General features: G+C 38.6%; 2 protein-coding genes across 3 annotated transcripts; both read right to left on the reverse strand.

Moving 5' to 3' along the window:
* Positions 1–943: 943 nt before the first annotated feature.
* Positions 944–13401, reverse strand: synj2bp (synaptojanin 2 binding protein). Of its 2 annotated transcripts, XR_001636066.1 has the most exons (5): positions 13194–13401; positions 10319–10455; positions 8630–8725; positions 7719–8532; positions 944–956 (listed from the first exon to the last, which is right to left on the reverse strand). XR_001636066.1 is itself a non-coding variant. In XM_016508734.1 (4 exons), the coding sequence occupies exons 1-4, from the start codon at positions 13255–13257 to the stop codon at positions 8362–8364; spliced, it is 468 nt and encodes a 155-aa protein (XP_016364220.1). In that variant the 5' UTR covers positions 13258–13401; the 3' UTR covers positions 7248–8361. The 2 variants fall into 2 exon arrangements, 1 of the variants encoding a protein (XP_016364220.1); XM_016508734.1 differs by lacking the exon at positions 944–956 and having other exon boundaries at positions 7248–8532.
* On the reverse strand, positions 974–4585 carry LOC107705434 (desumoylating isopeptidase 2). The gene is made up of 5 exons (XM_016508733.1): positions 4411–4585; positions 3417–3489; positions 1732–1825; positions 1516–1657; positions 974–1409 (listed from the first exon to the last, which is right to left on the reverse strand). Exons 1-5 carry the CDS (start codon positions 4447–4449, stop codon positions 1161–1163), a joined length of 597 nt encoding a protein of 198 aa, XP_016364219.1. The 5' UTR covers positions 4450–4585; the 3' UTR covers positions 974–1160.
* Positions 13402–13751: the final 350 nt, after the last annotated feature.

Here is a 13751-nt window from a genome sequence, read left to right on the forward strand (position 1 = left end):
ATGGAATCATACTCTGAAGCAAAAAAAATAAAAAATCGGGTCTGTGTCCATCATACACTATTTTTTGCGAAATCTGACTTTTGGGAACTACCGTCAACTACTCCAGACTGAAAACCAGGGCAAAAAATTGTGCAAAAGTAATGTAGTGAGGTGCGGATGACTCATTTCAACAACAACATTACTTTTTTTCAGTCTGCACTTTTAAAAGCCAGAAACCACAATTACTAAAGTCAAGAGAAATGACCAATAACACCTTTGCAACACTCCCTTTCTCTTAATCACTCAGACATTACATTCAATCACAACACTGTTGTACAGTACTGATACCAGACCTGATGTGCAGACCCCACCCACACGTCCCCCCCCCCAACATCACCCTCACAAATGGCCCCTTTGTGTCCTCGATGACTGGACAACAAGGGTGTTTTGTTTCAGTTGAGTCCAGCATATCAATGGCTTACCGTTATAAGGCTGCAATTTCCAACTGCTGTCAGTGGTGTCATCTGCCCATTTTAGTGTAAATTAATTGCAAACCTTGCACTAAAATATAAAAAGAGAGCTAAAATTAAATGAATGTAAACCAAAGATGGCATTAGTTTGACATCATATAATTAAATTAAAGCAGATTAATATTACTAAATTCACTGAGGAAAAAAAATAAGGTTAGGAATGTAAGTTCTTCTTCAGATGACACGCTTATTCCATCACAAAATAGAAAATAATTTAATACACAGCAAACTCGGCTAAATCTGGAAAACATCCAGATGGGATTAAAAGAAAAAAGTTCAGGATTTATGAAGAAGGGGCCTGTAGTGTAGTGTTGTCACACACCAGCAGGGGGCAGTCCATTATGATCGCCCATCATTCATATTGTCCTATGTACTTATAAGAGAGAGAACACTAAATGGCAAACACTGTTTTCATTTCCCTAAAATCTTAGTAAAAATCAAACAATTCTAAAACTTTAAGAGTACCACTGCAAGGTTTTGAAATCCCTGTAGGTTCTACTGAAAAACATGACTTTGATTTCCTCATTCAGAGAGGCCATGAGGTCTGGTGTTCATCCAGTCCAGCAGGAGGCGCTGTAGCAGCAGGATCAGAGGTTGGAGTGTATGTGTGTTCAAATTAGTGTAATACTGCGTGTAAATATATATGTAAGATCACACGCGGGTGTGCCTGCAGCTGTGTGATGTTCCAGCGGCCGCCTCCATAGCAGACGAGGGCTCATCGTCGCTGGAATCGTGTGTGTGTGAGTGTGTGTTCTCCTTCCGAAGGCCCATGCTGATATGGCTCTGGAGCGCGGCGGGTGTGAGCCACTCTTTAGGCAGACAACTCTGCAGAAATGGAATACAGGAGCTGAAATATGCCAATCGATTGACCCAGCGTGGGATCTCTCTACCACACAGCAACTAGAGACAGAGAAAGAGAGAATAAAATGAGGTGGGAATGTAGAATGTCACCAGTCAGTGAAGTTGCATACAGCCCAGTCCTATCAAAACAGGGGAGTATACTGACCTCAGACAGCGAAGAAGAAAAATGGTTGCAGTTTTTGTGCATCAGGTGGTAGGCGTTCCCCTTGAACTCCTTTCCCAACTCCTCCATTATTTTATCAATGTCCTCCTCTGCAAAGTCTGTCGTACCCAGAGCTATAGCATCTCTGGAGAAGAAACACAACTTGTGAGTTTTTTTTTTTTTGTGGCTTAAATGTGTGTGTATATGTGAAAAACTCACTTGAATTTGAAAGTCTCCCCCAGTTCTGAGGCATTTCCAGGGTTGATCTCAAAAATGCCACTGAAGGGATACGGATGGCCGCCATATGCAAACTCTACAGGGAACAAAATAACAAACATTAAAACGGGGGTTTGAAAATCTTTTGATTGTCACTTAGGAATTTCATAAGTATAATGTCTGGAAAATGTCATTTGTGAAGCTTTTTTAATCGGATATACATTACAACAAGGAAGAAAAGATGGTCACAATGTCTGTTTCATACTGACTTTAGAATATTTGCAGTATTACTTACAATAGTTATATTTAACAGTTTAATCCCTGTTTTACAGAGACAGGCTGACAGAGCAATTTCTTTTTATGTTTAAATGTGTATAGAGCACTGCAGTAACGACAATTGTTTTGCAGATCAACGCTAACTCGTTTCCGGACTTTGGCCTACAAAAATATGTCATTCCTGCAGCACTTTATTAGTGAGAAGCTAAGGCCATGTCCACATGTACATGGGTATTTTTAAAAATTGAGTTTTTCCTTCTTCCGTTTAAAAAAAAATCTCCATCCACATGAAAACACAAACGCATGCTATGAAGCACTGTTAAGAGCATGCCAAACCAACAGGTGGCGATGTAATCTCAACCGTAAAGCCATGTTGGCCAATCAGAAGCCTGAAAAGGTTTCCAGTAGGCAGAGATAACAGCGCAGGCGCCGACGCCAAAAACGCCGGTTTCGCTGTCTACACGACAACACTGCAACCGGAGTTTTTGAAAATGTTCACCCTGTTTTCAAAAATGTTCGGTTTCAGTGACCTGGTGCTGCGTTTGCGTGTGGACGAACGGCCTGACCGTGTAGAAAAAGCTGCGGTTTTAAAAATAACCGCGTTCGTGTGGACAGGGCCTAAAGCTTTCTAAAAATCCCAATGAATCATGACTCAGTCTTCAGAGCTGCCTACGTCTGCTCTGTATCAATGCTGCTGCTGAGCAGTGTGTGTGTGAAAGGATAAAAAAAGAAAGAAATAGTTTAAAAAGACAGCATGTTCTCTGTCACTTTATGACTCAGATCAGAGGCTTCACTAATTGGCTACAGCGTGTTTCTTCCTCTGTTGTGTTCCATCACTACAGACATAGACAACACTCCACTGCCACTTGTAGGTGAAGTCAAGCCATTTGCAAAGCTAACACGGTACATAATGCATTTAATTGCTAGTGACAAGGCTCAGATTGCAGAAAGATGATACAGAAATTGAGTTGAATGAATAAAAACATGTACAGCAACAAGCAAGTATAGTGATGCCATATCATGTCACCTTACTTAAAGGGATAGTTTACCTTCAGTTGGTCCCCATTGACATACATAGTATATGGTACTCTGGAAGTCAGTGGGGACCAGCAACTGAAGGTGAACTATCCCTTTAAATGTGGCTATAATGATCATTCATATTCAGCTGCTAATTCACTTCGTAATTATTTTTACTCTCATTTTGTCATAATATTTTGTTTTATTCGGAACTCTAAATATATAGACAAAACGTCTAACAACTACCATGTCTACTAATTGTAGCTGACACAGCCTTTTTCAAGTTCTTTACAAATCGGACCAAGGTTCCAGTAGAGGTCTAGAGTTTGATGGGAAAAAAATTTAAAAAACATAAAATAATTAAATAACAGCAAAAGGTTAATTGGTCACTGTACCTCTGCCATAAATCTCTATTCCTGAGTGGAAGACTCCAATACCCAGAGTGGAGGTGTATTCATTTATCCAGTACTAAAAGAGCAAACGGGAGAAAGAGATTTTCATATAATCATATTTTAATTATAGTAAATTTGATATCTATATATAGAGCATCTTGTTAGCGATAAGGCATTAAAATCAATGAATTCTACACAACCCTAACACACACTATACAATATAAGCCTTAAAGTGGAGGGGGAGGGGTGAATATTCAGAGAAAATGTGTCTGTGTGAGGCCAAAAAGTGCACCAGCTGCCCTTCATGAATAATAGAACATGCAGAACATGATTTAATGTACACAGAAAAAAATACTAGCATACCCCCACCCTTTCTGATTTAATGTAAATGTAAAATAAAGTGATAAACACCACAGTGTCCACTTATATGTACTCATTAAGTCATTTTCTTGATGTTTTATGACATAATATTGCATAAAATTTACAGACATGATTTTAGTACATTGTGAAAAGTAGTATGTAATAAAAAGCTAAAAAAAAAAATAGGATTAGGCCTAACAAAATCACTGACCTCTATTTATGTATATGTTTATTTATATATTATAGATCTGTGACCACAAGTGTTCTGTACTTGTAAAGTGTTTTAATTCAATGGAGTGACAGCGCCTCCTCCAGCACGGGAGGAGAAACACACGCGCTCTCATCTCGGCTCTGGACTCGCACATCAATACTGCTGTCAATGCTTAGTATCACAATTATCACACCTAGGCAAAGTAGGTTTGTAGTCGTGCTTTCAAAATGAAACCTCTGTGTCAGCGGCCCAGACTCTTTATCACTACACCGTGACCACCCAGATATTAAAGTCTTCATCAATGCATTGATAGTTCATCCTAACATTTGTTGTTGCATGCAAAATTACACAAAATTAGAGCCAGAAAGAGAGAGGTTGACGGTAACCAGTGTAGAGGATGAAAGACGAAATGATTAATGAGCTTACCATGTCATACACATTAAGAATAACGGGTTCATTTGCCATCCTGAGAGAGAAGCGCGCGCAGTCCCTTAAAATAACCGGCGTTTATTGCTCTCGAGACAGCTGCCCTCCTCGCGCACCCGGGTGTCGGTTCCCGAGAAGATTAAAAAACACACAGCAAAGTCGCTACGCCGACATCAAAAAGCATTATGTGAGATGTTTAGCGGGGCTCGGGGGCCTAGTCGCGTTACTAAAAGAGAAACAGCGGCTGCAGAGGTAGAAACGGGCGAGGAAAGGCAACAGGGCATCAGTTTCCATCAATGGTGAATCTAGCGGGAGAAAAACAGGCACTTGTGGCCTCCGGGTGCGCACCGCGCGGACAGTGTCCGGTAAACGCGAGGGGGAGAGAGTACAAGCACCTAGTAAGACGGATCTCACCGATTTTCAAGGGTAGACACTAACCAAAAAAGTCCTAAAAGGGCGCAGATGATCGGTGATGCACAACGACTGGCTGTCAGTCACATCCGGAGTTTGAAATCCCGTTAAGACGACAGATATTCCATTCCAGATATTCGTGTTTCGGTGGCACGGGTTTTGCCGCTTGTCTGAGCGCAGGGGTCGCAGCTGTGATGCTGAAGGGAGCTTGCTGCAGTCCCGACCGCAACAGCCATCAGCGCCGCAGGGTTTGTCCTCATGGAGGCCGCGCTGAGCAGCACGGACGCGGGGTGAAAATTCCTAAGCACGGTTCACGGTATTGATGATGACATCACTCTGGCCGGGTCTTGAGCGTGAGGATTCTAGTGTGTACTAGAACCAGCGGAGCGTGCGATTATTACATCATCATCATCATCATGTTCGGTACGCAGCGCATCCAGCATCCCCCTAGCTCCATCCGCGCCGAGCGTTATATCGGGGCGGGGGCGGGGGCAATGCGTTATTCCGATCTACAAATAACATGATTCTGCTCTCTACGCCGAGAGCTAAACTTTGTGTTTACTGCTTATGAACATAATTATTATTTATAGGTCTAATTGTATTTTGAGATACACATCTTCTTACATTATGTTTAATGTGCATCCGAAGAATATGCTTGCCATGACTGACAAACATAAACTGTAGCTACTGTAAAAATGTTTATGATTTTAATGGAAAAAGAAAGTAAAATGCTACAGGAAAAACTGTTAAACTTACCATAAAAGCTAATGCATTAAAAAACATTAAAATTAAATTATATTTTAAAAGAAAATACATGTGATTTTACTGTAAATCATAGGTTTTAGAAGTAAAAAGTCTGCATGAACTTATAATTTCCTAACATATATAATATATAAATACATAACATGTATATTCTTCTATTCGTCTTTAACCCAAAATACAAGGTGATTTATACTTTTATACACTGTTTATATATATATATATATATATATATATTTAGATAGATAAGTCTCAGAAACACTTTTGTTTAGAGTTCATTTAAAATGTTAGATTCTTCTTATGTTTACTATCAGTTATGCACAATGGAGGGATTTATATAGTATTTTTGTCGTTTAATGTTTGCTGCATTTTAGTGTCAGCTTATGATGTTTGATTGGCCACAATTACCATGAATTTAACCATTTTTTGACAGTGTAGGAGCTCATTTGAGATAGTGCTCATTACTCTCATGGTTTATTTGTGACAGAGAGAGGATAGGAGTTAGCTTTGATGCTCAATACGCGTGTAACCCATAACATGGTGAGGCTGTCTGCCTTCAGGTTTAGTATTTGATTGATGGTGTCTGAGCAAAATTGCACTGTTAGGTTTATAGTATGTGCTTCCTATGTGTATAATATCCTATAATATCCCATACTGAATCCCCAACCTTTGTTTTAAATGTTGTAAATAACCCAAATGTTTATTGTAAATAGCCTGTATCATTAAGCATGCTGATGCCACCACCCTTTCTGTCTCAGCCATGTGCTGTAATATAATATTAGACTCTGGAGGAAGTACTGCATTATCATTCTCTTTTGTTTCTCTCTCCTACTTTAAGTGCATTCAGCCAATGCTGCCTTTGAGTGTATTGATTTCTGATGAGGAGGACTAATACACACACCGACATAGACGCTGACACACACAAACATGCAAATACCAGTACTCATTTGTCAAAGGCATCTGCTTCCGCTCTCAGACAGCAGACAGAGAGACAGCAGTCTATCCATTTAGACAGAGAGACAGCAGCAGTCCATCCACTCACACACACAGACAGCATGTTATCCTGAGTCAATCATCTGAATGGGACAGAGATACAGAGAGTTCTCTGCATTTCATCCATCCCTAACAAAAGAAACTGATGAGCCAAAGAAAGCTTCTAGGTTTTTCACAGTACAAAATATTTTGAATCTGCAGACAATATAGTCATGGTTATGGTGGCATACCAACAACCATGCCAAATTAAAAGTAACTTAAATCACTTTTCTTCCCCATTCTGATACTCAGTTTGATTGTTTTGACATTTCTAAATGCATTGAGCTGCTGCCATGTGATTGGCTGATTAAATATTTGCATTAACGAGCAGTTGAACAGGTCTACGTAATTGGCTGGCATTTACTGTCATTTTTATTTACAAATATATATATATATATATATAGTATAACATATACACACACACACAAAGAGCTGTCCGGAAAGTATCCAGCCACGTAACATCAAATAATCAAATATAGAGACATTTATCAAACATAAATTGTTTTTATCATCACTAATCTTAATTTTTATAGCATGTATCAATTTAGGTTCATGTTTATAAACACTATTATTAATTCATTTTCATTTAAACAACTTAATGTAAAAAAGCACTCAGAGATGAAGTGTCACCACATTCTTTTGAGCCATTTGAATTGTTTTTATTATATACACATTTCACTGAGAAGCACAGACATAAATGTGTGCATGATGCATGTGAATGGCAACATTATTCTAACTGTGAAAAGTAAATGAGCATTTCATGAAGACTTTACACGTGGTTTCATCCACACAGACCTGGAGAGGAACTGCCATGATAACACAAACACAACTTTGTCAGTTACAGAACAGATATTACAGAAACAGCACAAGCTGCCGCCCCTAAAACTGCAGACAGGGAGCAGCACTGAGACCAGCAGCTCAATGTGGCAAGGCATGAGTTGAAAGAAGTGCAGAAAACCATTGGTGTACCAGACGAGACGATTCCAGAAACACAAGCCATATACAATATCAACAATATTACATTTTCATTCTGATTGTGAATTCTAACAAGTGCCACCTCTAGTTTTTTTCCCCTGAGGGAGGAAGAGCAAATACAAGGCCAAAACTAAATGTCTTCACTTCCCCCATCACTACTGCAGCCACAGAAATGCATCCTGCATGTCTGAACTTGGATGAGTGAGAAATTAAAGTATTAAAAATGAAAAAAGTTAACTCCATTCACATCATGCACGCTTTCAAACATACTCTTGCACAAGCAGATACCTGAGAAGACCTAAAAAAAAATCTAATGGCACACCCCGGGCTCATTCCAGCGCTCCGGAGGTACAAGATGAGAAAAATCACTCCTCTGTGGGCCTGTCTTCTGCCCAGAAACACAGTTCCACCTCGGCCTCTGTCTCCTGCCTGTGGTCCCTCTGTCTAATTCAGATTATGGAGATTTCTGCAGCTCTTGATCCAAACACTGTGCTCATCATCCCTGTTCCCTTATTCCACCATGCAATGTCATCAGGCATGCTGGGTATTCTGGTTAAGCACCAATGATTATCACCAAATGAATTGTGAAAACCTGTTATAGCTACAAGTGTGTGTTCATAACATGGCATAAACAAAGAAAATTTGCAAGTTCTGCTAACATTAATTGGTTTCCATTTTCGCTCCCTGTTAATGTTTGGGCCCTCAGCAGAAACGGTTCAAAACAAAAAGAAAAAAAGATTTTGTCTGTAAAATGTCATGTAATCATGTGATGGGTTAAAACGGGCCCCGGGACCCCCGGGGGTGCAGCTGAAGGCGTTTGTAAGCAATGAAACCTACTGCTGTTATTACTGCCAGGGCAGCTACAGTATACATTGTCCACGTGCCAAAAGCAGATGAAGATTCTCCATCGGCACGAGAGCTGGTGGGGCCGTTCTGCATGACAGGCTGTAGACATAAACACATGTCAGTGAAGCTGATTAATTTACTGGCAATTCTCAGAGATGTTATCAACATCACGATCGCCATAGCCTGCAGCACTTACTCCCTGCTGTATGCGAAGATGCACATCTTCCCCTGCAGACCGAAACAGCTCCACTGCTGCACTGTGTGACAGATTGTCCAACTTCTGGCCATTTATCTACATAAAAAAAACAAAAACAATGAAATGTACACTATTCATTTTAAAGTAGTCATATCAAGACTTATTACTTTCCTTAATATTTTGAAATGTGACCTTGGACCACAAAACCAGTCATAAGGGTCAATTTTTAGAAATTGAGATGTATACATCATCTGAAAGCTGAATAAATAAGCTTTCTATTGATGTATGGTTTGTTAGGATAAGACAAAATTTGGCTGAAGATGCAACTATTTGTAAAAAAATCTGGAATCTGAGGGTGCAAAAAAAAAATCGAAATATTGACATTTAATTCACATTTAAAGCTGTCCAAATGAAGTCCTTAAAATTAAGTTTTGATATATTTACGGTAGGAAATGTACAAAATATCTTCATGGTACATGATCTTTACTTAATATCCTAATGATTTTTGGCATAAAAGAAAAATCGATAATTTTGACCCATACAGTGTATTTTAGGCTATTGCTACAAATATACCTGTGCTACTTAAGACTGGTTTTGTGGTCCAGGGTCACATATTTTGTATATACACTATATTTTGTTAAAATGTTTGGGGTTGGCAAGTTTTTTTTGTCAACAAGGATTAATTAAATTGTTGAAAAGTGACAGTTAAAGACGTTACTATTCATCAAAGAATCCAGAAAAAAAATGTATCAGCAGCAAATCAACATATTAGAATGATTTCTGAAGTAATATTTCTGGGTAATAGCTGCTGAAAATTCAGCTTTGACACCTCAGGAATAAATTGCATTTTAAAATAGAAAACAGTTCATTATTGTAAAAATATTGTACAATATTGGCAGCATATTACTTAATATTTAAAAACAGTTAACGACCACAAATCTTTGAAAAAAAAATTATAATAATTACACACACATATACAAATATACATGCACACAGGTGGCCAAAAATGTTAGAACACAGATGAACTGACAGATCTGAAAATATTGACTTTTTTTGCCTCCTAAACATGATTTCATTTCATAATATTCATGAAACATGCAGATGGTTGCTCTGAGCACAACAAATATCAGATGAAGTGAGTCGTACCGTTTTATCCACTTTTAACTTATATAAATAATATTTGGTATGTCCACCTTTTGCAGCAATGCAGCATATCTCTCTGGCATAGTGTCAATATATTTCCTGAGAACTTCAACACTAATGTTATCCCATGCCTTCTTTCCGTCGCAGGTAGTTCCAGCAATAGTTCGTTTTATGTGTATTGTAATGGCCAATTCAACAAAAACAATTGAAACCTCTTAAATATGCCACCACTGTGTGTTTAAATATATATATATATATATATATATGAAAAGAAAAATTTACCCACTTTTGTTCTGGTAACACAACGCAACAACAAAAAATGTGCAATGCTGTAGCATCATTATTCTAAAGATCTGCATTTAAGGTGAATAGGGTCAGCCACAGGATTAAAGTGAGCATTGATTTACAATAAATCACTCGTACAGTCGCGCTGTTATGCAGTGAAGCGGCAGTATTGATTCACAGTTAAGTATAGAGATTGTCAAGCATTAAGTATTAGTAGAGTACGATTTGTTAACTATGTACAGTAAATTACAGTGGTTTTACCGCAAGAATTTTGTCTCCCTCCTGCAGACGTCCATCCAGTGCAGCCGCTCCGTTTTCTTTGATTTTTGCCACATAGATTCCACTGTCATTCATAATATACTGCTGGTCCACTCCACCCACTATATTAAACCCCAGACCTGACAGAGAGAGAGAGAGGATGTTACACACAGCACGTATTTGAACTTACTTACATGATTAAACTGAGCCTGAAATACGTTCAGACAGCCTTAATGTGATTTCTGAAGAAAAAATAGGGAAGGGGAAGAAACAGACATGATCCCAGCCAGACATCACTTCTTAAGAGAGAAGGGTTTTATTCCACTTTTTAAACACACACAGACACATGGAAGATATCACTGTCAAATGCAATCCTTGCAGTACAACACATTTCATATCTACCACAAAAGCTATGATTTACTAATAATATAATTTAGGCCTAATTGATGTATAATGTAAAAAATGTTAGTCGTCTCGTCTGAATCAGAAGAGAAAATTCTGGCCAGCAGCGACAGTTTAAAGTTAAAACACCTTAATGATGCAATTGTTAATTACAAACACACTGCTTTTCACTCCAAAATAGGGTTGTGACGGTGAGGAAATTTTCCCACCGGTTAATCGACGTGTGACAACACCGGTAATACCGGTATCACCGTTGGGGGGGGGTGTTAGTTCGGTTGGGTTTCCCTCTTTTCTTCGCTTTCAAATGGCTTGTAAAAGTGCCATGCTCATTTTACTTTCACTTTCAAATTAGCAGCAATTCGCAATTCGGCGTCAAGCAATTGTTCGTTTGAGTTTTCCCTCTTTCTCGGATTTCTTGGCTTTCAAATTGCTTGAAAAAGCGCCGTGAGCGTTTTACTTTCAAATTAGTGGCAATTCGGCGTTGATTCAATTCAAGCAACAACAACATCAAACTCAGAACTTTTATTAACAAAACGAATAAAAATACACAATATATGCCTAATAAAATAACAAATTACTTAGGCTACACAAAGTTTAAATAGGTATATAAAACTGAAAATCAGCAAACACTGTGGAACCAAATAAATAAGAAACATAGAATGTTTATTAGCAAAACGAATAAGAAAGCTTGGAGGCACACCTTGCACCTTGATGTAAAATAAAATAAATAAAATACACAAAGTTTAAATAAAGTAATCAGCAAACACTGTGGAACCAAATAAATAAGAAACGAATGTTTAAAAAAAAACTTCCAGTCAATAGGCTTTTCAAAATCTAAAATATTGCCAAACAGGCGCCTTTGCATTTCCTTTCTAAACAATCTTCTGCCATCGTCTTGTCTTTCTCACCTCACTCTTGTCAGTCAGCTCGACTCACTCTCCTCACGTGATAAATAAAATCTGACTCCTGCTCCGTGGTGCACTGTCGTCCGTGCACGGTTCGGCACGCTGCATTGAGCGTTTAGTTTTTAACAGTGTCTATCCTCTAACTGAACTAGGCTAAATGATTTTTGTTACTATAAAAAAATAAAAAAGACGGTGGGGGGCGGTGCCGCGGTAGGCAAATGACGTAACCGGTGTTGCGGCTTAACACCGGTATAACCGAAAACACCGTCTATCGCAGCAAGCCTACGTCCAAAAGTCATTAATTGACGGACTGTAGTCGTGTTGATTATTGCGATGTTTTTATCAGCTGTTTTGGATCTCATTCTGACGGCACCCATTCACTGCAGAGGATCCATTGGTGAGCAAGTGATGTAATGCAAAATTTCTACAAATCTGTTCTGATGAAGAAACAAATTCATCTACATTTTAGATGCCTCAAGGGTGAGTAAATTATTTTCAGCAAATTTTCATTTTTGTGTGAACTATTCCTTTAATTAGTAATCAAAAATTGTTTGAAATTATGAAGTAGATAAAGAACCACCTGATGTCTGTCATTTTCACCAGAATAACCATGGCCTTCTGATTAAACATTACGAGGTAAAAAAACAACCTTTACATGTATGAATCCACCACAATAACATATATAATATGTATTTAAAAACTAAATAAAGAATAGCATGCCCACATTAAAATGTAATTTATTCAATATAAATCAAAATATGTTTGGTAGACAACAGAGTCTGGAATTAAAAAAAAAAAAAAAGATCTAAATTTAGCAGTCATGCTTCACTGCATATTAGTGGACAGTTTTACACCAGATATGGTGGTAAATATTATATCAGTAAAGGGGTCTAAATATCATTTAAATTATGGGGGACTAAAAACAGGACATGTTCTTTCCAATACTGACAATTTGATAGTCTATAGAGTGAGCAAGTGATGTAATGCAAAATGGGTCTGGTAACGTTATTATTTAAACAGACTATTTTGACCCATAGTGTTGATGACTTATTATGTCTCTGCTATTGTTTTACACTCATACTATTTAATCACAAGTCAAAGTCCAGGGGCTATCAAAGCAGTCCAACGCACCAACAACGCATTATATAACAGTTTAATCAATGTCAATAAGCAGCTGAGACTCTCAGCTCTCAGAAACTGAAATAATGGACCGGAACCAGACCCACTACTCATGAAAAACTTCAATAACAGCCATCTATAGTGTGATTGAATCTGTCAGAAATGTGTCCGTTTTTATATGTCGGTCCATAATGCTGATGGCGTATTGTGCTGTGTCTGATCTCAACTGAACTTTCGCTTTCATAACAACAAAAACGCCTCTGAATAAACCCGATTTGATCGTTTGCAGAGCACATTCGGGACCGGATTAACTTATCAGTTCGGGTTCACGGCGCCAGTTATGTCAGCATTTCTTGCGGGAGCGGGCCGACCGAGCAGAACCGAACCGCCAGGATGAACTCTGTTTGCACAGCTCCAACAGAGCAGGGGAAGTCGAAGACAGCCAAACTTACCAGCCGGGCCTCTTTTCAGCGTTATTTCTTCACCGCTCAGCGCGCTATGTGCGGATCCGTTCATGATGTCGGAAAAGTTTCACTTTTTATTCCCGAACAGCTAAAACCCTCCTAAAGCGTGCGGAACTCCGCCTGCTTCTTCTAATGCCGACGGGATCCGTGCGCACCCGCCACTGCCCCCTAACGGACACCACCGGAACACTTTCACAGTGCACTGCGGCGAGGAGAAGATCGACTCATTTCCGAGTTTTTGCAAACGCTGGTTACAAAAAAAGATTCAGTCATTACATCATAACGTGTTCCCTGACATTCCAGCGAGGCATTAAATGTCATAAGTTGGCACATATTGATGCTAATTTCGTTTTTTTCTAAATTAGAATTATGAATAAGGATGTTTATTGTAATTTCATTGTAATTTTAAATAACACACTAAAATTAATTTATATCTCCTGCTCAGGCTAAAAAATACTTGTTTTAAACGATTATACAGTCAAGTCGTACATATTCCCAGTACGTTTTATTTGTAAAAATGGTTCTGTTCGGCTAAAATACTTAAAT

This window comes from Sinocyclocheilus rhinocerous, unplaced genomic scaffold (genome assembly GCF_001515625.1).
Source record: "Sinocyclocheilus rhinocerous isolate Xijiao unplaced genomic scaffold, SAMN03320098_v1.1 scaffold564, whole genome shotgun sequence".
NCBI lineage: Eukaryota > Metazoa > Chordata > Actinopteri > Cypriniformes > Cyprinidae > Sinocyclocheilus > Sinocyclocheilus rhinocerous.